The 26,130-nt window shown below is 38.8% G+C and overlaps 1 protein-coding gene across 4 annotated transcripts in view; it reads left to right on the forward strand.

Moving 5' to 3' along the window:
* Positions 1-25,573, forward strand: part of tbc1d32 (TBC1 domain family, member 32) — a 92,198-nt gene extending 66,625 nt beyond the window's left edge. For all 4 annotated transcript variants that reach the window (XM_084952538.1, XM_084952540.1, XM_084952539.1 and 1 more), the window contains 4 exons: positions 4,062-4,216; positions 7,094-7,234; positions 13,595-13,783; positions 24,884-25,573. In XM_084952538.1, the coding sequence (XP_084808664.1) occupies positions 4,062-4,216; positions 7,094-7,234; positions 13,595-13,783; positions 24,884-24,988 (590 nt within the window). In that variant the 3' untranslated portion in view covers positions 24,989-25,573. The remainder of the gene's footprint in view (positions 1-4,061; positions 4,217-7,093; positions 7,235-13,594; positions 13,784-24,883) is intronic.
* Positions 25,574-26,130: the final 557 nt, after the last annotated feature.

Genomic DNA, 26,130 nt, shown 5'->3' on the forward strand with positions numbered 1-26,130 from the left:
GCCCTTTTAAAAGAAAGAAAAAGAAACCGAGAGTGTCACGTCTCACGCTCTGATCAACACAATATAGATTATCTTGCTCCATCTGCTCCTCAGTGAGTAGTTCAACCTTCTTTTGTCCCAAATACCAACTGACAGGCGTCCTTTTTCCTTCAGATAGCTTCCTTTGTAAGCAGACAATTGAAACATGAAAACACAGACAGAAGATAAAGAGCCCTCACAAATATAAAATGCTGACATTTTGTTTGTAAAGAAGCTACAGTACTAGACCAGACTGACATTTGAGTTGACAGCACGAAGCTCGTTTTTGATTATCTTTGTGTTCAGATGGCAGCTGTAAACAGATTTATGCTAATGTTTCTGACACAAAACACAGTGTACCTATTTAAGCTAAAAGAATTAAAAAGGGAATATACTTAAAAATTTGCAAAAACTTTGGTCTAAAGTTTACCCAAAGAACTGAAGTACTTTTTCAGGTAAACGGAAATAATTTTAAATCTAAGGTATAGACGTTGATTGAGTTAGTATTTTATTTCGAGGATTTTCGGTTTCGTTGATGGTGATTAGGTAATCGCAGATGAAAATGTTATTCCTGTCTTTGGGGTAACTGATTTATTTATAGCTGTCCGTTTAAAAATGATATCTTTACAGAATCCATTACAAATGCATGAGGTCTGTCTGTCAATCACTATCAAAGAGCATGCATTTGTCATTGAGGGTTGAGCCAGTGGTTAAGCTAACCAGCTCACACTGTTGCATTATAATTGTATTTAAGTATTCACACTGTAGTTTAAGCTTTCAACCGCTGTCATAAATTTATGAATATAAAACAGAGGCAATATATAGTTCTTTTGCTTAAGCAATTCAGTGCCGAGCAGAGATGATCAGGAGGATCTGCATAGGTTCAAAGTGAGCATTAGAATGGGGGGAAAAAGGGGCTTTACTGTAAGTGACTTTGAATGTGGTTGCTGATGCCAGATGGGCTGGACTGAGTATTTTCAGACACTGTTGATCTACTGGGATTTTGCTACACAACCATCTCCCGAGTCTACAGAGAATGGTCCAAAAAAGCAAAAAAAAAAAAAAAAAAAATTGTCTTAATAATGCCACAGGTCAGAGGAGAATGGCCAGACTGCTTTAGGCATAAACAACATGAAAGCCTTGTATCAGTGGTTCAGCCTGCTGGTGTGGCGTATTGATGTGTTTAAATGCAACAGTATTTCTGCTGTCCGTCCCTACATGAGCACAGTGTGCTCATCTTCTGATGAGTGTTTTCAGATTGATAATGGCACTAATGTCAGTAAGCTTAGATCATTGGAAACTGGTTTCTTCTATGCGACTATTCTATGAGTTGGCTGTTGTCAAATAGCCTCCACAGTCACCAGACCTCAATCCCATAGAACACCTTTGGGATGAGGTGGAATGGGAAATTAACATCACGGAAGCGCAGCTGACAGATCTGCAGCAACTGTGCCATGCTCTTATGTCAGTATGGCCCAAAAATCTGAGAAATGTTTGTTAATTCTGTGCTACAAAGAATTAAGGCGGCTCGAGGTGTAATAATACAGTGGTGATTGTGTGACCTCCAAATATTCTTTAAATAATGAAGTTCTAACCAAGGTTGTCCAGACATTTCCATTAACAGGATAAGGCAAAATTGGGACAGACTGTACCCGTTTGACCACATTTCAAAGTGAAATCCTCACACTTTCACTGTCACCAATAACATGCCTTGCTGACTTTAAAACAGGCTACAAATAAATGCCAAACCACTCCACACATCTAAGCCGAAAAAAGACGTTTCTTCCCATCATGCACTCGCTGACATCCTTAACTGATAATCAAAGCCGATGGAACTATCAGCATGCATAGTTAGTGTCAAGTTTCTGTGGATTTGGTCCTCATTATTGAGCTTTAATGCAGACAGCCATCCTCCAGTTCTTTTAACTGGGTATCCACAAAGGAGTCCCGTCTTTGCCTTTTCTTAACAATGATATAAAAATCTCAAATGCTTGTCATTCAGATGCAAATCTAAGGCAATTTCCTCAGTCTGTTACAGGATCCAGGCAAAACATGGCAAAACACGAATATGTTTCTGTATTAACAATTTTGAAATTGGTCGAAAAAGTAAGAACTTTGGGTTCTTACAAAACAGACACTTTGGGTTTCGGTTGTTTGTCCCTGTCTGCTCACTGAACAGAGTTTGCTCAGGATAATGCATTACTGGGTTTTTTGGGGTTTTTTTTTAACAGCTTTATGACTTCTTATCTGCGTTGGTTCAAAGGTTAAGCATTAAATATAAATTTAGTTATTTAAAGAGGTGCTTTATGGTTATTTTGAGCTTCACGTTTATATTCTTGGACTCTGTTAGAGTAGATTTACATGATACATTAAAAAAAGCAATTAGAAAGCTGTTGGAGTCATTCAGGTTATGATCTGTCACAAAAAAACATTTTAGCTCCTCAGCAGTGAAGCCACCTGTCTTCTGATTGGCTTCCCTTTGCAAACAGCATTGAACAGCAGGAGGGAGGGGCTTCTACGGTCATAGACCAAGCCGAGCGCCTGAGATGACCAAGCATTATGGCAAAATCCCCAGTTTTGCCACGATACAGAGCCAAGACCAGAAAAAACCCCTGTCTGAAATGGAGCATTTAGAGCCATCCGAAGCCTGAGCTTTTGGCTCAGTGGGAATATTTGTACACTGACCTCATTATTTGAAGCTTTGGCTGTGTTCAAAGTGACCGTTCACCACAGTAACAGTGTATATCTGACAAAAAATAAGGAAAACGATCATAAGTACCCTTTAAAACTATTACTAAGAAATGAGAATGTAGATTCTTAAAGCAGATCAAGGCTGCTGTTGTCTTTTTTCTGGCATTGGTGTGAAGAATTAACATCATTTTACAAGATTAATTCGTTTAAAATTAACATGCTGGGAAGGTACATGCTTTTTTCCGTAGAGTTCACAGGAAATGAACTAAAAGTAATAAATTTCAATGTAATAAATGAAGAAATTTGCTCATTTAGTCTTTTTTCTCATTAAAACTTTCTCCTGTGATATCTTTGTGGCAGAAATGTAGAGAATCTTTCGGTGGGAAGATGTAAATAAATCTCTCTGTGTACATTTTAACCTAAAGAAAAATTTAACGGTGACAGTGTTCAAAGGGAGCAACTCAGCAGAAAGACATAAAAAAGCAGCAAGTGTTGATAGGCCTGGGGTTGTTTTCTGGAGACGAGCCAGTTTGTGTTCTCACTCCCGATTAATCGGCCCACAGTTCTCCTGGAACAGGACAGAGACTCGCATATCAGCGCAGTTATTTGCTGCCAGCAGGGTTTGAATGAAATTATCAAACGTCTAAATGACCTGAATTTAATGAGTAATACTGCAGAGCCTGAATAAACCGCTCGAGACGTACTTGATGAAAGGAAGCTTTAACCTTGGAGCCTGATTGCAAATCCTGTTTGCTGTTTTTCTTTTTTTAAAGTATGCTGCTCAGTGTCCGTGCAATGTTGCGTTCACAATGTAAAGCAGCCACTCCTGCTTATTAAGACAAAAATCACAAGAATTATATGTTTGTATCAGTTTGCCAGTGGCTGTGGGTTAAGATTTTTTCATGTAATACCTTCAGAATCTGACACTAGACAGAACTGGGTCTTCACAGTCTGTTTTTTCAGCTGTGACAAAGCTGATGGTGTATTGTGGTTAATTGATTGTTACTCACTCTGTAGATAACACTCACTGGCATCAGTGTCAGCTGACATCAAACTGGTATTAGCTTTGCGCTTTATTCAACCCATTATGAGCGCTCGTGTCTTCTGACACAGAGACAATATTTATGGATCCTTTAAAACACAAACAAAATCTCTTAATTTAAGCTTTACAAGTGGTTAATAAAATGCACATCTAGTTAGTTATTTGTATTTTTGTTTATTTCTGATTAAAAAATAATTTGCGTTTGTCAAAAATACTCATGTTACCACAATGTTTGCTGAACATGTCTAAGACTTTGAAATCTGTGTATATTTTTTACTAGCCATTTTTGGATCTTTAACTTTGAAACCAGTAACTCACCAGGAAGGTTATCCAGGTCATGACTGGCTAGCCTGTACAGTGTTCCTCATCATGGCCGGAAACATGGAAAAGTCTTTATGTTTGTTAGTCAGTCTCTCCTCTCTGCTCACCTCTGCCTTCATCTGGCCAGCCAGGATACGTGCATCGGTGAGTACAACTACGGTAAAGTGAGTACAATTACATATTTAATAGTATTTAAATGTAAATAATTAGGTTACCCTGCAGTGGTGCCTATAGACCGTGCATAAATATGGAAACATTTCCCAGATCTGACAAACATCAAACATCTACCTTATAACTGACAAACTGTTACAATATGAGCATGTAGTGCCCTTCACTTTTTTGCTCTTAGCCACCCCTCACTTGGTAAATCGGGACTTAGTCTTTCATAATACCACTAATTGTATCTAAAATGTAGTCAATCTGGTTGAAAAGCAGTGACAAAACATTTTTGGTCCTGATTTTAAGAAAAAAAGATAAGTATAAATAAGTTAAAAAGCATAAATCTGTACAATTTAGGAAACTAAATGTAGACACTAACAGGCAAGACAACTGAGCTTTTAATACAAATGTAAAAAATATGTATAAAAAAAATAAAATATGCAACAAAAAAACAAAAAACCCACAACATTACAAGGTAACGGAGAGTTATTTCAAAATCCAACTGATGTGCCACGGCAAATTATAGAAGCATGGCAGTAGTGGCTTTCTTAGCAGGTCAACTAGATGGAGCAGTTAATCAGGAAGTCAGACACAAAGAGCAACTAGTGAATTTCCTAACTGAAACACCTCTTTCCCACTTAATACTTCAGTTCTGAAACACTAACATTGCGATTTGTAGCCAGAATTGAGCAAAACCGCACTGCAGATGGATTATCACAGACCAGCACCTGGTGTATTCCCAGGATAAGATGAACGGACTGTCACCTAAAAGCAGCTGGTTATGTAAGTGGTCATTTTTGGAATTTAGGTAGAGAAAGGTATTCAGAAAGGTTGCAGCAGGTTATCAGTGTGTGGAGTAATGGTAAGGATGTATTGACGAATATGATGATGGATGGATCCATTTAAGATTGGATTGGTTTGCTGGAGTGGTCAGAAATGTGTGTGTGGACAAAGAATAGCCTCGTACCAGTCAACAACACAGGTCTGAGTTGTGTTTGCTAAATTTAGGACAGATAAGTAAGGGTAGGGAAGGGTGAGGCCACAGCTGTATGCCTTCAGAACTACAATTTACATTATGACTGTCTGTAAGCACTGCAGTCAAATTGAACAGCCAGTTAGCTTCAGACAGCTTGTTTAAACAACCCGACACAAGAAAATTTGCCTGATCACTGTCTGGCTTCCTGCATTCTTCCAATACATGCCCTCCACTTTGACATAAATGTCTACATGTAGGGAGGTTTATTCCTCTTATCATCTCTGAGCCTATCTATGCTTGAATCTCTGTGTAGATTCTGTAGCGCGCTTTACATTTAGGTCATTTAGCTACAGACACTGGAACGCCTATTAGCTGAAACATGTTTGTGGCTAACAATTCCTAACACAGACTTGTTAGCCTAGATCTTTTTAATTGATAGAACATGTTTTAGATCTGTGTTAACTGCTGCAAACTTTACATTTTGACTTTCTTGGTATACATTTTTCAAGAATTCACATGCCTGTGACTTCTTTGACATGGTATCAAGAAGTTTTGGGGCCGCTTTTGGAGTAAATGTAAAACAGGCATTATAGTCTTTTTCTCCCACTTCCAAAAAAGAGGAAAATCACTTACACTATGATTAAAAATATTTACATTTTGGCAAGAACTGAGAGGAAAATGACTTCTGTTAAGTAAGAAAGGACAAACTCTTTTTTGTTGTTCTTTTATTCCCTCAGCAACCCCTGCATCTGGGCATTCATTTGTCTGTGGCTTAATTGGGTGACCCGTATGCTAAAAGGCTACTTTAGGTTGCCTTTGAGCCTGGGTTCAGTTCTGTCCAAGGCCATTTCCTGCTTTCGGTCCCTTCGCTCCTGCCTGCGCTGTTATCTTATCATAAAAATAATACAGGACCAAAATAAATCTTTGGAAAAAAAAAACTTCTACAGAAGTGAAGTTCAAACATTACAGAATCATATTTTTGTCTACAGTGATCCCTGTGGTGAATTTTCATCTAAAACATTGACATGTTTGGCTTTACTGGACATAGCGCTCCATGCTGTCCCTGCCCCTCAGTCCTACATACTCTGGATGAGCTGTGTACAAGACACTGCTCCTTCAAATTTCAAACAGCTTGAAAGGCTGTCTCTGTGTTGTCCTCATTTAATCCCAACAACAAAAGAAAAAACAAACTTGGAAATGAAAACACGAATAAAAGGAGATAAATCATCTTTTTCATGACTTTCAGGTTTAGGCTGCGAGACAGCAGGAAAGAAAAACAGGAAAACAGGATATGAAATAAAAAGGTTGTGTAAGTATAAATGAGGGAGAGTTCAGCTGAGGGGAAGAAGTTTACAATGAAGTCTAGTTTCAATCATTCGAAATTGCAGAGGAGAGCTGAGGTGCTGAGATTAACTTTGCTATCATTATAGCCTCTATCATCTCATCTTATGCCGTCAAAGTCAATTACGGCACAATGGGATTAGACCGAACGTGTGTTTTTTTGCTCTCGGTGCATTTGATGTAGATACAACTGCTGAATATCTCACGCAGCGGTTGGCCTTCACAAAGTGGTCGATTTCATCGATATCACGGAAATTTAAAAGGGTACAAATAATTAAGAGGCAGAGACAAATGGAGGAAATGTGGGCATGAATGCACACTGTTAACACGCACGCCGGCACATGGCTGTGCACACTGCATGCTGTTTCTGATTGTTAAGAAGACTTTTTCTGCATAGCAGCATTGAATACAAAAATTAGAGCTTGCAAATACTGTTTTTGCTTCTTTTTTTTTTTATATTTCTCAGTTGTGTTAGTATGATCTAACATTATTTCGAAATCATTACCAAGAAAAGTCATGACATCAAGATCTTTTTGTTATGACAGATCCATTTTCCTAAGGAAGTGGCTGAATCAGGAATCCCTCCTGTCTACTGGTGCACAGCTCACTACGTGGAGATGCTGCTGAAAGCTGAAGTTCCTCTAGTCCACTCTGCCTTCAAGATGTCTGGTTTCACCCCATCACAGGTATTATCTGTAACACTGGCTACATTAACAGATTTCAAAATTCCCAGTTTGATCCAGCACATTTGTAAATCAGCATGTTTTCAGTTTCTTGATTTTAATTTTTATTAAAACTAAATGTCATAGTTTTATGACATTTAGCAAATTCACACATAATACCTGATTAAAATTTGTCCAATTTCCCCATAAAGATAATCTCCTTGTGCACCTTATTATTTTTAGAGTGATATAAAAGTAGAGTGCCATAGGATCACAAGCAGAATTGCTCCTCATAGAGGTAGAAAGGGACATTTATCTACTATTTATCTGCCATCTACAGATTTCACTATTGGCTTACTCTGCAGGCTTATGTCTGCCAATTCTGCTTTAGGGCCTTCAGAGCCTCTGAAACACACAAACCAGACTGGTCATTAACCAGAATGACTTTGCAAACTTTGCAGCTTAAAGGTTTAACTGATATATTTGAGGGGAAAACTAAAACCATTGCTAGTATAATTTCAGTCTTTTGTTTTAAAACACAATGCATATGTAATGTTTCAGTGGCAAAAAAAAGATCAGTTTCCACTGGATTCTTAATAAGACAGCTCAATCATTGTTGGTGAAGTATGAATTTTAAATTATGCTCTCTACTCATTTTCTGCTGTATTATGGGTAAATGTTAAAGATTAAATATTCTTAAACTAGGAACAAAATCTTGCACACTCTCCCTGTGACTTGCTCTCACTTTATTAACAGTATTATGCATTCTGCTAAGACCTGAAGTCCATATAATTTAAATGTACTGTAGCAGTGGCATGTTAGGCATTCCAAAACTAGTTTAGGTGTTTATTGTGTTCACCTCTGTTGGTTTTTATTCTGTCCCCTAACAGCTATTTAACTGTATTAGTTTTTACAGTCTGAGCTGTGCACTGCACACTTGCGTGATTTCCTATCAAGCAAACCTGTTGGGAAGGAAAAAAATATGTAACTATCGAAAATCCACAATGATATCAGATACACACTGAGAATTGTTAAGGTCATACAAACCCAACAAACACAACTGATTTCTGTCATAAAAATCAAGCAGCAAAGTAGAGAAGGTTTGCTTAAAAACTGCTGCTGAAACCAAATACACTATGTAATCAACTGAAGTGATAATGTGAACACAGACTCACATCATTAGGAGTCACAGAAAGTTAAAGTCAGGCTAATGAAGTCTGTGAAGATAATATTTACTTGGCTGCAGTCTTTTAGTTTTCAAATAAGGAATACTTTGGTATCTTGGAGTAATAACCTCGGTTTTCTTAGATCAACAAAGGATAATCATGAATATTAATGGAAGGAATAAAAGAAACTGAATTTGGAACAGAAATGTTCAGTTTCAGCTAGACTGCAACTATTTACAGCAAGACGGACAACAGTCTGTTAAGTTTTTTGGATGCTGTATATATTTAATAAATCAGGTCCCAAAACCTTTCATAACCATACTTGTTCATGCCCTGTAATTGACCTCCCTTTTCATTTTGCTTTGACTTAAGTCGAATTTAAAATACCACAATACAGCTTTGACATTGAAACCTTTTCCTTTTGTTTTTAAATACCAAAGCAGTTGAAAAGTTAGAACTCTTCTCCTCCATGCTTTTTTTCTCTAACGCAAACAACGAGGTACGAAAAGCATTTTCACCTTGAACGCTCTCATGTTTGATCTCGTCTTCCGCGTGTCTCCAGTTGACAGTGAAGGCGGCTCACACAATGAACGCGTGCTTATGAGAGTCGCCACATTTGCATCAAAGATCTGAACCCGTCGTCTCCGGGATGGAGTAATGCGTTAACATTCAGCTGGTCTCTTTGCTGTTCAAGGCGATAATGGGCTCCTAATCTTCAGTGAAAAATGGAAAACTCTATTTCAAAAGTTTGAACTTTAAAATCCTGACAAAGCAGCAGTGGCAAATGAAGCATTAAAAGCCTTTGACGATCATACAGTAAAGGGTGTATTCAAATGTCTGTGTGTGAACGTGGACACAGAAGTCATTCGAAATCCATCTGCAGAAGGTTTTAACGTTTGAATCGGGAGTGTTTGTGACAGGTATCATGAAATAAAGCATTAGTAAGTGTCTTAAATTTTAAAAATGAAAAATAAAAAACATCTTCTAAGGTCATTCTGCAGAGTGAAAATCATGTGCAGCAAAACTACAGAAAGTTGTGACATGGATCTGAAGCTCTCCTCAGTTTCACAGAACTTTATAACTATAAGGCAGAAAACAGGCACAGTTATCCACACCCTGGTGAACAGAATGGAGCTTGCTCCTCCAGGTATCACCTCTGGAGTTAGTTGACACCCAAAAATTGAGCTAAAGGTAGAATTATTCCCCCAAACACTTACAGAAACATGACCCCAAATACTTAACAATGTTGCCCCATAAAGGCTAGAGGTTTTAGAAGACAAGTTAGCTGAAACACTCCACTGTAGATGGAGTGCAGAAAAAAGAAGCCATAAACACAACATTGACATAAAATGTTAGGTGAATGTAAGACACAGAGCCAGATTAATTGGATCACATTCCTGTTTCCCTCAAGAATTTGAAGTAGTTGTTCTCATCTCTCTGTTTCTTGGTTTTGGTATCTACCAGTTTGCGAGGCGGATACAATGTTGACATTTTACCTGCTACTTTAAAAATCTCGTTGTAACAATAAAATTAAACAACAAATTCATGAAAACGCATTCAGAGCAGTGATGTTAAGGGCATTCAAACCAAAACATTGAGCCTAAAGACGGTAAAACAGAATTGCAACACTATTCAAGGTCTTCTGTGCATCACTGAATGGAGATCCCTGTTAGCGGATATTTGCAATGCTTACTTTTGGTTGGGGTGTTTCTGACCCCGCTGTGGCCTCACTTGTAGTTGTCAGTTCAGATATTTGTTTTTGTTTTTTTGTTTTTTTGTTGTTGTCCCATTTGGATCTTTAGCCATCAGAATTGTTGTCTTAAGGCCAAGAAAGATGCCAAGTGGATTTATTTTACCAAGTGGATCATTATGGCCTTGCCATATTGGTCCATTTGATTGACCTTTATTATAATTATGAATTTATTTTATTTTCGGTTGCTACAAACAGGACAGACATGACTGGGGGATAGGACAGGGAGAAAGAATGAAAGAAAGAGAGGGAGAGAAAGAAAACCAGAGGGGAGAAGAGACGGTAAGAAAGGGGGGAAGAAAGAAAGAAAAACAAACAAAACACCTGGATCACCTGTATGGAGAAAAAAAAAAAACAGAAGAGAAAGCAAACAAAAAAAGAGCAACATAATAAAAACAGCACCATCACAATAAACTAGCTAGCAGTAGATAACAGTAGATACTAAATATTAAACGATATTGTGCAGCACGCAAGATAGACAGCACACAATGTGCTTTGAGGCAGCAGCCAAGAAAGGTGTAGTCCGCGTCTGTGAACACCCGTGTGTACACCTGTGTGCACACCTGTGTGGATCAGCATGCTTGTATTCCAAAGGTTTCTCCATGTAACGATCTGCTAGGGAGTGTGGGGAGCCAAAAGGGGGGGAACTGTGCCACCCTCCTGGGAAGAGCTGAGTAGAGCCCCAAAGGAGAGGTCACCCAGTCAGTTCAGATATTTGGGAGAAGAAATGTTAAAATAAATGAATAAATAAATAGATTTACATTCACCTTATGTTTGGGCTAAAAGGAAATAAGATGCACTTGGAAAACCTTGGGTAGATTTACAGTCGCAGTAAGAACACTGTATTTGTCTGTTTACTTGTTTTCCACACGAGCGTGTAAGGACAGCATGGAGCCAATCATTCCCTGTTGTTATTACAACACACAAATTAGAGTGTCAGTGTTTTGATTACAGTTTAGTGGAGGAGGGAACAATGGTAATCTGGTTTATGGGGCATAGGTTATGCATTTCTATACGCTTGAGCAGAGTTATGTTGTTTGTGAACATAGTGGCTAATTATTGCACAGTTTGTGAAGCTGGATACACAGTGAGGATGTCTAGTTCAGTAAGGCTAAAGGCTGCTAACAATATCCCAGTTGTATTCAAGCACAGCAGAGCTGAGATTAAGGTTTATGAGTTGAGGATATGTAAAGTCATGTGGACTGTTTGTAGTCATGTGAAAAACTAACTACACCCCATGATTCAGTAGCTTGCAGAACCACCTTTACTGGCAAAGACCTGAAGGAATCCTGACTTTACATCATTGCAGAGGTATATTGTCATGTTCAGGATTTGCAGGCATAAAGTTTAATATTCTTCAAGTTAACTGAGGCCTGCAAAGTCAGTTTCTTTTTTTGCATTGCATGAGCATTGCACTAATTGCATGGGTGAATTTGCTCGAACATCTAATCCTGGGAAAAATAGCAATTGTTTCACCTGTTTTCCCACTTGAATTTTAAAAAGTTAGCAAAAACTACCAGACAGGCCCGTTATTAGTGATTAGGTAATAATGAAAATAATAATTATTATTTGCTTTTTTTTCCCTACATGGTTCTGCAATTTGATTTTTAATATAAATCCAGTGCACTGCTCTTCTTTACAGCTGTGTGTCTTTGCTTCATCCAAAAAGTTCAAATGATGATAGACAGATGATAGACAGAGCAAGTACTGAATGGAACAGAGGTGCTATTTGTTTAATTTCTTACATTTTCTGTGTCTGGGGGTTTATCCCATGTCAACACATCTGTGGCTACTTTCCAAGTTCTCCCATGGTGGGGAAAAGCTTATTCAATTTTCAGTTGAATTACATTTAAATTTCCCAATTCCTTTTTTTCCTCCTTTTAAATAGATGCATGATTTGTTTTCCCTCAAAACTGACAAAAATAGTGATTAGCATAATTGAGTAACCGCTATTCCATAATGCCTCAGTTTTTCAATTTTAGTAGTTATAATGTTACAATATTTATATTCAGGTTTCACAGAGACTTTGGTGATTGATTTGATAAAACAGGTCTGGGTCTTGGGGCTGGAGCCTATCCCAGAGCGGTGAGAGGGGGGGCACACCCTGGATAGGTTGCCAGTCTGTCACAGGGCTAACACAGACAACCATTTGCACTCACATTCAATCAGCACAGATAGGCCCTGGACAAATGCTGGATTCGTACCCAGAACCTTCTTGCTGTGAAGCAACAATGCTAACCACAGCACCACTGTGCTGCTGTTGTTCAGTATATATTTACTGAATTTAGGGACTCTGTTATGATTTGGAAAAATACACTGCTGTAAATATATCTAGCTTTTTAAAATTAACATTCGGCCTATGTCATCAGTTGGTAAACACGCTCTTTTCTAAAGATGATGTAGAACTCTGTGTTCTTTTCACTGAGATCAGGTGGGAATCCCATCATGAACCACTGCATTAAGGTCACTAATTTTAACTCAGTCATCAACTGGAGAAGTAAACATTAGCATGCATCTCCATGTCTCTTTGTCCCATAATGCAACCTCAATATTAATGTCTGCTGAGAGTTTGTGAATATTTTTTCACTCTGAAAGTAAACATGTTTCCTGGAAGACTCAGAAAGCTGAGCAAATGAAATACATTTAGACACTTGCACAAGAAATGTAAACTCATTGTCCATAAACCCAACCATGCAAATGCGTATTTTAAGTGATTATCAACCATTTTTTTTCACTTTGTGTGTAAATAGAAATTTAAGCAGGTTTTCAGCTTTATAGTAAATGCAGTAGAAGCTGTTGTTTATTAGACATGGATGTGCTGAATTGCTTAGCACAAGTGCCTTTTGTAGTTATTGAGCTACATCTTGTATCCATGTATTTATATTAGCATACCTTTTGTTTCATTGCAAGGCAAAAAGAGAGAAATAACCTACAATACGAACAGACTGGTTAGTTCCCAATGATGATATTCAGATCTCACAAACGCACATATATAGTATGAAACAGATATCTTTAGATAACTGTAGTAGATGGGTGCCTTTCAGATAAACATGACTTAATATTTATCATTTCTGCTTCCATGGTTTTGTAACTACATGTAAATATTTTCTGTGTTTGCTTATCATTTATGTTCTCCTTATTTACATTTAATTGTCTGGTGGATTTATACCAGTTTAATTAAATGCTTGAACAAGCTCGGTTCAGAAATGAGATACTGTGCAAAGTTATGTGTTAAGTTGGTTTGTTTTTAAATATTTGATTGACGAAACTAATTAAAGAAAAGCTGAAAAGATATTAAGGATGAGATGTTTGAGTAACATATTTCTTTTTTTATGTAGTTACGATAGCTGCCAAACTCATCATAGTTTGCTGTTGTTGTAGAGCAGAGCACTTTTAATTACATGTGGCGATTTGTCAGCTTGAAATCCTAATAACGTTTGTTTTTTCTCTTTTTTTTTTCCACTACAGATGTGCCTCCATTGGCTGACTCAGTGTTTCTGGAACTACCTGGACTGGACAGAGATCTGCCACTATATTTGCACCTGTGTGGTGATGGGTCCTGACTACCAGGTTTACGTGTGTGTGGCCATATTTAAGCACTTGCAACCAGACATCCTGCAGCACACACAGTCCCAGGAGCTACAGGTCTTTCTCAAAGTAAGATGGAGTCAGAACTACAATATACATGCAATATTTTACTAACAGAACATACTCAGATTCACCTTAAATCTCTATGGTAGCCTTGTTAATTACTATATGTAGGTATGTCAAAGAGGAACAAGTATCCAGTTTTCTGTAGTTTTCCCTCAAAAATCTGTGTTCTGTGAAACCTCGAACACTTCTGCAGGTAAATACACTTACCTGCCACTTTGTTCCATCTAATCAGAAAAATCAAGTACATTTGAATTTATGTAGGAAATTCTTTTTGCTTTGATAAAGACTTTCTTTTCACTTTCGGTATTCTCTCACTCTGCTTCATATGTATATTAATATTTATAAAGAATGATTTATTCTTTGGTCTGATCTTTCTTGGTCTTGTGTTTCTTAGCTTAAACACTTTGATTCTTGTTGGTCTCTTTCACTAGTATTGGTTTATTTGTAGCAGTTTGAGGGCCACATTCTTCTTCCAAAACGTAATGATGAGATGTGTTTGCTATTTGAACTCTGGGAATCATTGATGTGGGCTCTAATCTGATGTGCTGTTAATTGGCGATTTCTGAGGTTGGGTAACTCTAATGAACTGAAGCTCACTTTCCTAGGAACGTTCCTCGCGAGAGATAGATTCATCACAGTGTACTAATGCAGAACCGTTTCTCTTAGATGAGCAGTACCTGTCACAAACCTGTCATGCTATACTTTATTATGGAAGGTTAAAAGTACTAGGATCACTTCAGTGCAAAGCAGGCACTGGTTTTAAACACATTATTGAAAACTATTTGAGGTAAAGAAGGTTTTTAAGAATGCAAAGTTATCTTTTCACTTTTTTCAGCAAACATAATAAAGAGCTTTGACAGGTCCCTGGTTTGTTTTTGTAATCATACCATCAGATCTGTGGCCATATGTCTCAGGTGAAGAGAAGAGCAGAGCTGCTAATCCCCTGGTGGTAGGGAAGGTTGCTGGACAGGTTTCGTGTATCCAAATATATAGTGAGATTGCACTTGGAATGACCTCCACAGGCCCCAGTCTGTAAAGATCTTTAATGTCCACCCCCAACAGAGCTGGGCTCATCAAGTCCAACATTAAGTCACAGACTTCAGCACTTGGTTTCCATGGCAAAGTCTATGTCCGGGTTATGGAGAGATGATTCCACCCATCAGTCAAACTTCAGATCCAGGAGGAAGAATGCTGTGGGCAATTTGGGATCTATAGCTCGCTGTGGTCCCTCCAGCGCCGTAGTGAGCGCTTTGTCCGTATTTCCATCAGTAAATCAGACCCATTCCAGACCTTTGGGAATTAGGCAACTCTGCCGGGGCTGACCAGTGATCTGACCAGTGATGGATCCACTGATGGATGGATCAATCCATTAATCGTGATTGATAGTGACGGTATAGCCTGATGTGCACTTTGCCATAAATGTAACTATACATCACAGCTAACCGTGCCACACCACCTATGACTGGAAGATATTGATTTTTGTAAAGGTAATGCTTCTTTGAAAGAAACTGCAATATATAATGAGGCGCAAATGTATCTGGCTTGCCCCTAATTCATACCGAATAGGCAGGACTGCCAGCATAGCAACATGCCGTTTTCTCATTTTCGTAACTCTACCCAATCCGGTCTTTACTTGATTGGTTCTGACATATTCTCTTTTTTTTTCAGTGTTGCAACAATTTCACTAAAAGTAACTGTTGTTAAACATTTATAAACTCAAACTCCAACCCGGTCAGCTCAGTTTCATTCTCTATTGTTTGAAGTAGACATCAAACTCAACACCGTGGAATAGAAACTCCCCTACCAGCCACTGTAGACAAACATAAACTATAAATGCTTACAATGACGTCAGCCACCTGCGTAGGCTACCGCATATATTTCAACACAGGAATACAAATGTAAGTTTATACATTTGTCATTGTGAATCTGGTACAGTGTTATATAGGTTGTCCATCAAATGTAATCATTCATTCCCGATTCACATATAATAAATAATTCATTTAAAAAAACTTCACTTTAGAACATGTTCACACATCCTCCCACTGTGCTGTATTTCACTAAAACAAAGTCTGTTCATTAAAATGCATTCTGCATGGTGGATTGGATGAACTTTATATTGCAGAGCTTTCACAAAAGGTCTAACGTCACGGTCTCAGAGATACTTCTAATATCCAAAGCAACATGGGCACTGACATGAAGTACTCATTGTCATTACTCATTAAGCATTTTGATCCGTCTTGTCTCTGCCTTATAGCTCTGATGTTAACACCGGCATGAGCTGCCGCTGACAGTTTTTCTGAATAAAAGATCAGTTATGGAAGCTTTATCTGAGGAAGTTCCTCTAATGAGCTGTAGCATCAGATACTGCTGCAAAAGGCGAGCTTTGAGACAGTCTGTGTGTTTGTGTCTCTGCATGTTTGTGTATGTGTGTGTGTGTGTGTAAGAGAGAAATTTACTATTCCTGTCCTGAGCTGAACTGTTAAAAATTTTAGACATGCTGGTTTGCATCCAACGGCTTTATCTTTCTTCTTCTCCTCTGACTCTCTCTGTGGGAACAATGTAAAGGGAGTATTTCACCCAGACAGATGCGGTATTAGAGGATTTTTAAAACATTCACACACACACTTGCTCTCCTCTACACTCATCCTGTCTCACTAGGGGGTGTATCTTTATTTCATCTAAATTAAAATTTGAAGAGGCAAATGACTTGTTACAAACACTCTGTCTGGCTAGAGTTAAACTGCAGTGATGCTGAAGTGGTGAGTGGAAAAGCAGACAGAAAAAGAAAGACTGTTTGCCAGAGACCACATGACTCTGAGACCACATGAAACCGCCCATTCATATGTGTGGTATTTGGGGAAATATGTTTCTGCCAGCTGACATCTATTGGTGATATCAGTCTTACTTTGGTGCAGACCACAGTAGTATTTTCATGTCGCCTACCCATGAACCTGCTTCTCCTACATTTTAGGTTGCCCTCCTGTTTTATTATGCATTTGCATTTATTTTATACTGTATACAATTTCAAGACACCTGTCAATGCAAAGAGTGAAGACCTCACTCGAGGTCAGGGACAAATTGCGTCCCAAGTAAATTTTTAAGTATCCTGACTGAGCTTAAAATGAGCTTCTCTAAAGGCTGGCTGGCTTCTCCTTCAGAGATGAGGTGAGGGGTTTGGTCATTCAGGTGGTTGAGCATCAGACTGGCATGCCTTCTAGGTGCCTCCTGGGTAAGTTGTCCTACCAGTAGGAGGCCCTGGGATAACCTGGACACGTTGGAAAGATATGTCTTTCAGCTGCCTTGGGAACCCCTCGGTGTTCCCTCAGATGAGCTGGAAGAGGGGGTTGGGTAGAAGATGAGCTGGGCTTCTCTGCTTAGACTGGTGAAGAGACAAGAGAAAAGAAGAGAGGAAATATAGATGGATATGTTTATATGCAACCTGACAACCCAAAGCCTAGATTTCGGGGTGTGTGTGCAGCTGCTCTCTAGAGCAGCGGTCCCCAACCTTTTTTGCGCCACGGACCGGTTTATGCCCGACAATATTTTCACGGACTGGCCTTTAAGGTGTCACGGATAAATACAACAAAATAAAACTAGTACCGGTACCGAAAAAAAGAAGATTTATCCATAACACACGTGAAAAGACCCAGGAAAACCGAGTAAACGATAAAAACGATAACAAAATAACGCTGAAAACTGATAAAAACCCTGAAAACTATACATTTCACACCTGAGCCTCAACTCTCGCGGCCCGGTACCAAACGACTCACGGACCGGTACCGGTCCGAGGCCCGGGGGTTGGGGACCGCTGCTCTAGAGAGGCAGTCTGTTCAGAATAGTCAAAGTAGTCCACAAATACATGCAACAGGTACTTCCAGTTCAAATCTAGAACCATGTGTAGGTTTTTGTGTTCTTTGCTACCAGATAGCTTATGTAGTACTACAGCACTCTGAAAGTACTGCAAACATCTGCTTATTAGAAGCTGTAATGTCTGTCACAAATCTGTGCAGCTGCCAGAAAACAGTCAAAAACATGTCCAGACACTTTGCAGCATAGGTTTGATTTCCACCTGGATAAATTGAAGCAATGTATCCCACCCAATTTTAAACAAGTGCAGTTTATCTCAGAGGAAGCCCTATCTTCAAAGGAATAGGGAGCAAAAACAAAACTGTCAAGTTAAAAATTGACTTTCAAGTTTTTTTGCACCAGAGTTAAGTTAATAAATCAATCAATCAATCTTTATTTATAAAGCACTTTTCATACAGAAATGTAGCACAAAGTGCTGTACATGGTTAAAAGCAGCCCACCCCATCCCGCCCTCCAATTCACTCCCCACACTCTCATTAACATAAACGGTCATAGATACATACACACACATCCCCCCCCCCCCACCACCACCACACACACACACACACACACACACACACACACACACACACACACACGCACACACACATTCACACACACTTAAAAAGTAAAATTGGGCAAAATTGGGCTGGGCACACATGAGCCAGGTGAGGGAACACTATCACACAGAGCCGTCTGCACCAGGAGCTGGTCACAGACCACAGCCTCCAGGCCGGGCACACAGCTGGAGGGTGGCAAAGAAGCCCCCCAGCCAGGCTGAGAAGACCCACAGAGCCACAGCAGCCACGGTCGATCACAACTCCGGTGCAGAGAGCCCCCTCCGAGGAAACACTGGAGATATGACCTAATAAGAGTATATACAGAATAAAAAGATAAACTACAATGAATATTATGTAGGGCCTAATTTAATAATATAAATAGAATAACAGGATGACATAGAATAAATAAACGTTAAGTAAAAGCTAAATTAAAAAGGTGGGTCTTGAGCCTATTCTTTAAAACATGTACGTTCTCTGCGGCCCTGAGCTCCTCCGGCAGGCTGTTCCACATACGAGGACCATACCACTGAAAAGCTGCCTCTCCGTGAGCATGTGTCCTGACTTTAGGAACAATCAAAAGGCCAGTACCAGAGGACCCAGGGTCCGCGAGGGTTCATGTATGGTAGAAGCAGATCTGAAAGATAAGAAGGCCCAAGACCATTAAGACATTTAAAAACCAATAAAAGAACTTTAAAATCGATCCTAAAAACACACGGGGAGCCAGTGCAGCAATTCTACAACCGTTAAGTTTATAGTTATAAGTTAAGTTATAATGTTGGAGCTTTTGAATATTTCCTCTACATCAGTATGTGTTGGGTCAATATTAACCACTACCTTAAGCACATTAACATGGATCCGCTCAACCACCTCTTCAATCTGTTGATTGTACATCCCATGGTACATCTGTCTCTAGCAACACATCTTATTGGGCAATCATCCTGAAATATTCATGGTTTCCCCTCCTTTTTGCTCTGACACTCACTAATTCTCAGCTCTCGCTTTCCAACCCTCAGGGTGCTAGACTTTGGGTGGAAACCTTTGTGCATTGAGAGTTGTTTTCATGTCTCGACCTCAGTGTCTGTCTCCCCCTGTGGCCAGGTTATTATTCCAACCAGTAGGGCTTATGTTTTATTCATACAGTTAACTGGATTCTCAGCACCCGTCTTACCTACTGAATATGTTTGGCTGTGAGGGGACCTTCTTGCATCTTCACCATGATTCCCTTTGGACTGTGGGACACTTAGACACTTGTAGTTGTTTTGTATTTTCGATAACTCCACCTATTTAGTCTTGATCAGCTTGATAGCTTTACTACCATTCAACCACAAATATTCAGTCCTCTTCCTGAAAAAAGTTATTGGGCCACTTCATATATTTCCAAGCACTTCAGTTTGTCTTGTGGGGATCCTTCCTGATCAGGATTATTCTGGCTCGTGTTAGCTAGTCTTGTTGTTAAACAAGTAGGTAGCAGCCTGCTAAATTAAGTAGCTGTATGTAGCTTCTTCAGCCAGCAGGTGTTTGATGTTGTTTGGATCCATTTCTTTTTTAAAATGATTTTTTTCTCAGCAGGACTATTTTTCTTTCAGTTCTCACAATTCCTTATGAAATCCCATCACTCAGTAGGGTATTTTATATTAAAGTTTGGGGGTAAAAGCAACACTAAAATCCAGAGAAAATACCCAGAAGAACTTGTCAAAAGCATCTATTTGCGATGGCCAATCAGAAATAAAATGAGCTACAATGAATCTCACAGAGATGTGACTGTGTCACAGAATAAAAGACCCTTAAAGAGTAAACACGTCATTTGATACCGCCCTCCAATCAAAACTACATCAGCCTTACTTTGAGAGCAACCAGCTGAAATGCTTCTATTTTTTAAACTAAGCAATAAAACTGTGTATGCACTGCAATGCATTCCTGTTAATTTCACCTTCTGTGCATATCCAAACTCACATTGAATATTAACATCAATTCATCATGTCAGTGCAAGATTAAGAAAATATCGAAATCTTTGTAATTATTACATTAATTATCCTACCTAATGATCTCATAAGTGCAAACGGTTAATAAACCATTAAGATTATGTGGAACATTAAGCAGCTCATATTGCCTGTTAATCATGAAAGTATCCACTTAACAGCTCTGAACACTGGCATAGCAACTATATTCTGTACAACCCTTTTTAGTCAAAATAGAAAGGGAGCATCAACAAACTATTTACCTTGTTCTTTATTAACTGTTCTTAAAATATCAAAACACAAATACTGCTGTGTCAGTGGTTGTTTGTCATTACAATAAATGAACAAGCCAAATAGCTTCAGTTTAGATGATTCTTTAGGATTCATTTCACTGTTTACTGTTGAAAACCATATACCTGCTGTCTGTGTGCATCCACAGTAACAAAACATGGATATGGTAAATGGTCTGTATTTGTATAGCCCTTTACTTGGTCTTAAGGACCCCAAAGCGCTTTACACCATACACAATCATCCACCCATTCACACACTGGTGATGGCAAGCTACAGGGTAGCCACAGCTGCCCTGGGGCACACTGACAGAGACGAGGCTGCCGGACACTGGCGCCACCGGGCCCTCTGACCACCACCAGTAGGCAACGGGTGAAGTGTCTTGCCCAAGGACACAACGACCGAGACTGTCTGAGCCGGGGCTCGAACCGGCAACCTTCCGATTACAAGACGAACGCCCAACTCTTGAGCCACGATCGCCCCATAGATTTAAATAGATTTAAAATAATATAGCTGGTACTGCAGACTTATCATTTATGTCTTGTTTTGTGACCTGTAAATCTAAAGAAGATGTAATCACAGCAAGCCTTTATTGTTCTTTTAAAGCTTTCTCATACAGAAATGCAATGCTTCCTGGAATAATCACAGAAGCAGGGTCCTTCATCAGACCGAAAACTCATTTCTTCCTTGCGGTACTTACTCCCCTCTGAACAGTCACTCCTCTGAAGTCACTTTATTTTCTCCTTTTAAATTATAGAAATGTATCGCTCCATTTGTTCTTAATCTCTTTCTCTTCTTTGCACTTCAGTACTCGGTGGCATTTCTACAGTCACAATAATATTACTTCATAAAAGACATCGGAGCCTAAATGTTATACAGGCTGTTTTAGTGGATGGTTATTAAGGGTTACAACATGACTCTGAAGAAGCCTGAGGTGAGCCCAAGGTGATTTGCAGAGTAGTAGATGATGGATACAAAAGAAAATAACTTTGGTTACGTAAAAATTATGCTGCTCTTTTCCTCCTATTGTTAACCGCTACACAATAAAGCAATAAACACAAACACCTGACAGAGGGTGACAGTCAAACCAGGGTCCTTTTAGAAGCAAGTCTTTAAAGTCATCATCTTAAATTGCATATAAGCACTTATTAGCACACTTATTCTAAAGTATTATCTAAATGAACTTTGAATGCCACATCCAGCTCTTGGCCAAAAATTTGTATTGGAACATCTCAAGCAATGGCACATTATAACATTATTAAATTTACTCTCTTAAATTGCAGTACTACTTAGCTCACTATAGAGACAGTGGTGAGTATATACAGTTCTCTGTAAACACAGAGAAGATTGGAGAAAGTTTGTTTACATCCTCATCAGTATGATAAATAAATGATTGAGAATTAGTCTGCAGTCTTAATCCATGTTTGCAGTCATTGAATGTGTGAACCTACAAAAATAAGAGAGAATTAAGAGAGTGCTGAGCAGTTGCAGAAGTCATTTAAAAGTGCTTTTTTTCTTTTTAAGTTCCCAGCCTGGATACTGAAAGGTTGGGAACTTAGACTTTTGCTCTTTGTGTGTGTTATTCTGAATGCAGATTGTCTTCTGGGTGCAGGTTTCCTCAGGCTGCTAATTGATGATGCCACTCACAGCCACAGTTGCAGTGTTTGCATTGCCCATGGGGCCGGGTGTTGCCATCACAGATGCATACTTAAGCTCAGGCAGCAATTATAGCAGCTGAAATTAAAATCCTGACTGAACAAATGAGCCAAATAAATGTTCTGTTGTCTGGTCTAATACACGTCTCTCTAGTTAAGATATTGCAGCTTGTTAATTTACATTCTGGTGTGTGTGTGTGTGTGTGTGTGTGTGTGTGTGTGTGTGTGTGTGTGTGTGTGTGGTGGGGATGGTTGTAGTTATTAAGATATCTATGCAACCCTGTTTGTTTCGCTTTTCCAACACGTAAAACCTCATTACCTGAACACCGAGCAAGCATGTTGTTTACTGGCGCGGTGCAGCATTCGATTGCCAGAGATTTGATTTCCGCTGACTTTGAAACAGATTGAATGTAAAACATTTTAATGAAAAGGTTATATCAAATTATCCACACCTCATGTCCTAACAAAGTGAATGACGATAAAGCAAACAACCTTCTGCCTCCATCCCCAAACACTGTCTAACTGCACATCTTAGGACACAGACTTTTGTGTCTTTAAAGCAATATTAACTGCAGTTTTTTTTTTTTAAACAAGTCAACTGATGGCAATTATAAGACAACAGTCTGCTCTTTAGAAAGTACTTTAAAACTTTTGATTGCCTCGTTTGTACTTTAAAGTGGTACTCTGGCGATATATTCCACTAGCAAGAGACAAAGGCCGTCTGAAGATTGCTTTCTCATTCGTTCGTTAACTACTGCCTATATAATAGTCAGTTAACTCTAATGAGCAATTAAGTGTGATTTTTGGACACTTTTAAATCTGTCCATAACCTGCAATAGAGCGCACATTTCATGTTGAGGGTGTCAGACAACACACAGTAAATGTACAGTACAATGAGCAGTCAAAAAGATCAACCATTCCACTCATAAAAGTACATCTTAAATTAATTGTCCTGCTGTCCCTCCCAAGGTCTTGTCTTTGTTCTTCTCAGATTCCTCCTTCATTGGGATCACTGTCTGACCACTCGCTTGTATACATTTGCAAGCACAAGCATAAAACCCTATGTCAGATTGATCGAAAAAACATTTTATCAGAGGAAGATTCTGCAGTTTCCAAGCTATAAGAAGCCGTAACAGGTCAGGAATGTGACCTGACCTGCTGCATGCTGGTCCATCCCTCCATCGTTCATTGCTGTGAGCACTCACCACCCATGAATCCCCCAGGGTCACTGTCAATGCCAAGTCAGAAACCTCGTCAACATTCTTGGACAGTGACACTACTTTACCCCAGTATAAAAGTCACTTTGTTAGCTTTCAGGTTTATATATAGAATTAGTTTTAAAATCGTTCTATTAGTTTATAAAGATCTCAGTGGTTTGCTCCCTCACAGTACATCTCTGACCTGTTTGGTATCTTTAACCTAAGATGACCCCTCAGGTCATCAAGTAGTTGTGCCCACACATGTGTGTAATAACTAGAGATGGCAGGATACCACTTTTTTATGTCCGATACCAATACCAATATCATAAATTTGTATATCTGCAGATACTGATATGAATCCGATATAGTCTATTTTTATAATCTAAAAAAATTTTTTTTTAAATATCTTGCTGCATTTTGAAAAGTTCATACTGCAATTTTAAAAAGCAAAACACTAAAGCCATCCTATTACACTAGTATGCAAAAAATACACTGCAACCAAAATATTTCGCAGTTCAGCAATACTGATCTTTTTTATTTAGATTTAAAGTTCTGCTAAAAGTTTAAGTATTTAAAGTAATATTCCAAAAGTAGTTTGAAATGCAATTTTATGAAGATTTCAAAAAGTCTTTGGTTCTGAAAAAAGAAGGGCATTATCAGCACAAAACAACTAAAAAAAAAACAGGTTGTAGAACGGACCCTTTTATACTTAAAGCTTAACATAAATAGACATCCAGAGTGGAAAGCAGTGTAAATAAATGCAAACATGGTTTCACAACACTTTTATAAAGATGGATGTCAGTGTAAGCTGTTTCTATCACATTTAACCTGAGACTGAATTTTGTGTCATTTCTATACAAGACTTAACACAAGTATGAAAAAAAGTGTTTTTCATAGTTTTTTTTTTTTCTTCGAACCACGAAACTGTTTAGATTATCGGTATCCCCGACATAATTCTTCCCCCCTGCGTACACGCTAGGCTCTCTGAATCACAGACAAACAGCATCCCACATTCTTGATTTTTAGTTCAGCAACACTTCTTATAACGACTAGCTACTCCTGAAACGTTGGAGGTTTTAGCTCTTTATATAGTGAAGTTACAGGAGGATAAAAATACTTATCAGGCAAAATGTCCTTTGTTTGTTCAAATAATCCCGTCCGATACCACTTGAGAACAATAAATATATAATATTCTGTTGTAACCCTCAAACTGAATGGTAATGTTACACACTCATTTTTACCTTTTTCACAAAACTAAAACATCACTACTTCCACATCTAATTGTCTGTAATGGAGGCGGAGTAAACTGGATCTGCACTCTGTGCCCAACAAATGCTCTCGGTGCAGGGGGAACAAACTTTTCGGAGATGCCTACCTTGGCACAACACCTGGTTTAGCAGCACGTAGCAAGGCTCCAAATGCTTTCAGTGTGAACTCTACACCGCTGACAGGTCTCGCACACAATTATCACGTGACGCATACTGCTCCTAAGGTCGTGCTAAGGTCACCACCTGGGTGCCTTGATCAAGGACCCATCAACCAGGATAAATGCTCAAAGATTGACTCTAACTCTAAATTTCTTCTTTTCTACCTGCAGGAAGAGCCAATCCAGGGCTTCAGTTTTACCAACCACCTGGAGTTTATGGGTGTCCTGGAGCACAAATACAGGGACATTGTTCTGGCTGACATGAAAATGATTTGAAGTTGATTTGAAGGCAAGGAAAAATTATTTGATTGTTATCAAAACCCAGCATAGATCAACTGTTAAAAGTATATTACTGTCAAAACATCACAAAAAACCCACTAAAAGTCAGGCGTGTTCAGTAAAATTAGATTATAAGGCAGGTCTTACTGTCACTAAATCTCATGAAAGTCAAAAACCACCAATAAATGTTTCATGGCAGTGTCATTTACATTGACTCAGTGCCTCATACGGCATCCTGGTAACAAAGAAATTCACTAGCACACCAAATGTGTGACAGTCTGCTGCTGAAAATAGTCCAGCAGATGATTGATTGCTTGATTGATTGATACAGAAAGCTACAGCAACCACAACAAAACAGGTTTTTCTGCAGGTTGCAATTGTATAATATATTTTTGTTTATGAAGTAAATAATGTAAACAGCTGTTGGAAGATTCAGTAATTGCATTTAGGAAATGTTTGATGCTTTTTGGTTATTTATTGTTTTTCCAACACTATAAATATATCTGAGTATTTAAGATTGTTTGTATTTGTTCAGCAAGAATCTCTTCTTCTGGGTTATTAAAGGTATCTCATGTCACAATGGCAGCTTTGTTTCTGTTTTTATTTATATAGTCTAGTATAAATTGTGTTCTCTCAGATACACTTGAAAAAAAAACTGGGGGATAAGGAAAGAGGAATTGTCTGTGGCCACCAGCTGGAAAAATCTTTCCCTTTTTGGGGGTTGTCTTGTTGTTGACCCTCCAGGGCACCTATTGTCACTTTTATTTGCTCTAAAGCAGTTTGTTTAGAGTTACAATGGTTTTAGTATTATTATTAGTAGTATTATCAATCTTTGGCTCTTGTCCACAGCTTGTGTTTTTTGTTTTGTTTTGGGGTTTTTCCTGCCTTCCTCCCCTCACAATCAACCAGTCATGACAGATGGCTGCCTCACCCCAAGCCTCGTTCTACTAAAGTTCCTTCCTGTTAAACAGAGTTTTTACTTTCCGCTATCACCAAGCGCTTGCTCATAGAGCCCCTTTTGCATTAGTACCTACTCGGATCGACTAGCCACAGTTTTCTAGGTTTTCCATTAGATCATAGTACCTGCTTGGCCAGGGTTCCAGGCGATCTTAGCAGGTATTAAAATGCAACGTTGTTAG

The sequence above is a fragment of the Perissodus microlepis genome, chromosome 15, assembly GCF_051167445.1.
Source record: "Perissodus microlepis isolate ML-2025 ecotype Zambia chromosome 15, ASM5116744v1, whole genome shotgun sequence".
NCBI lineage: Eukaryota > Metazoa > Chordata > Actinopteri > Cichliformes > Cichlidae > Perissodus > Perissodus microlepis.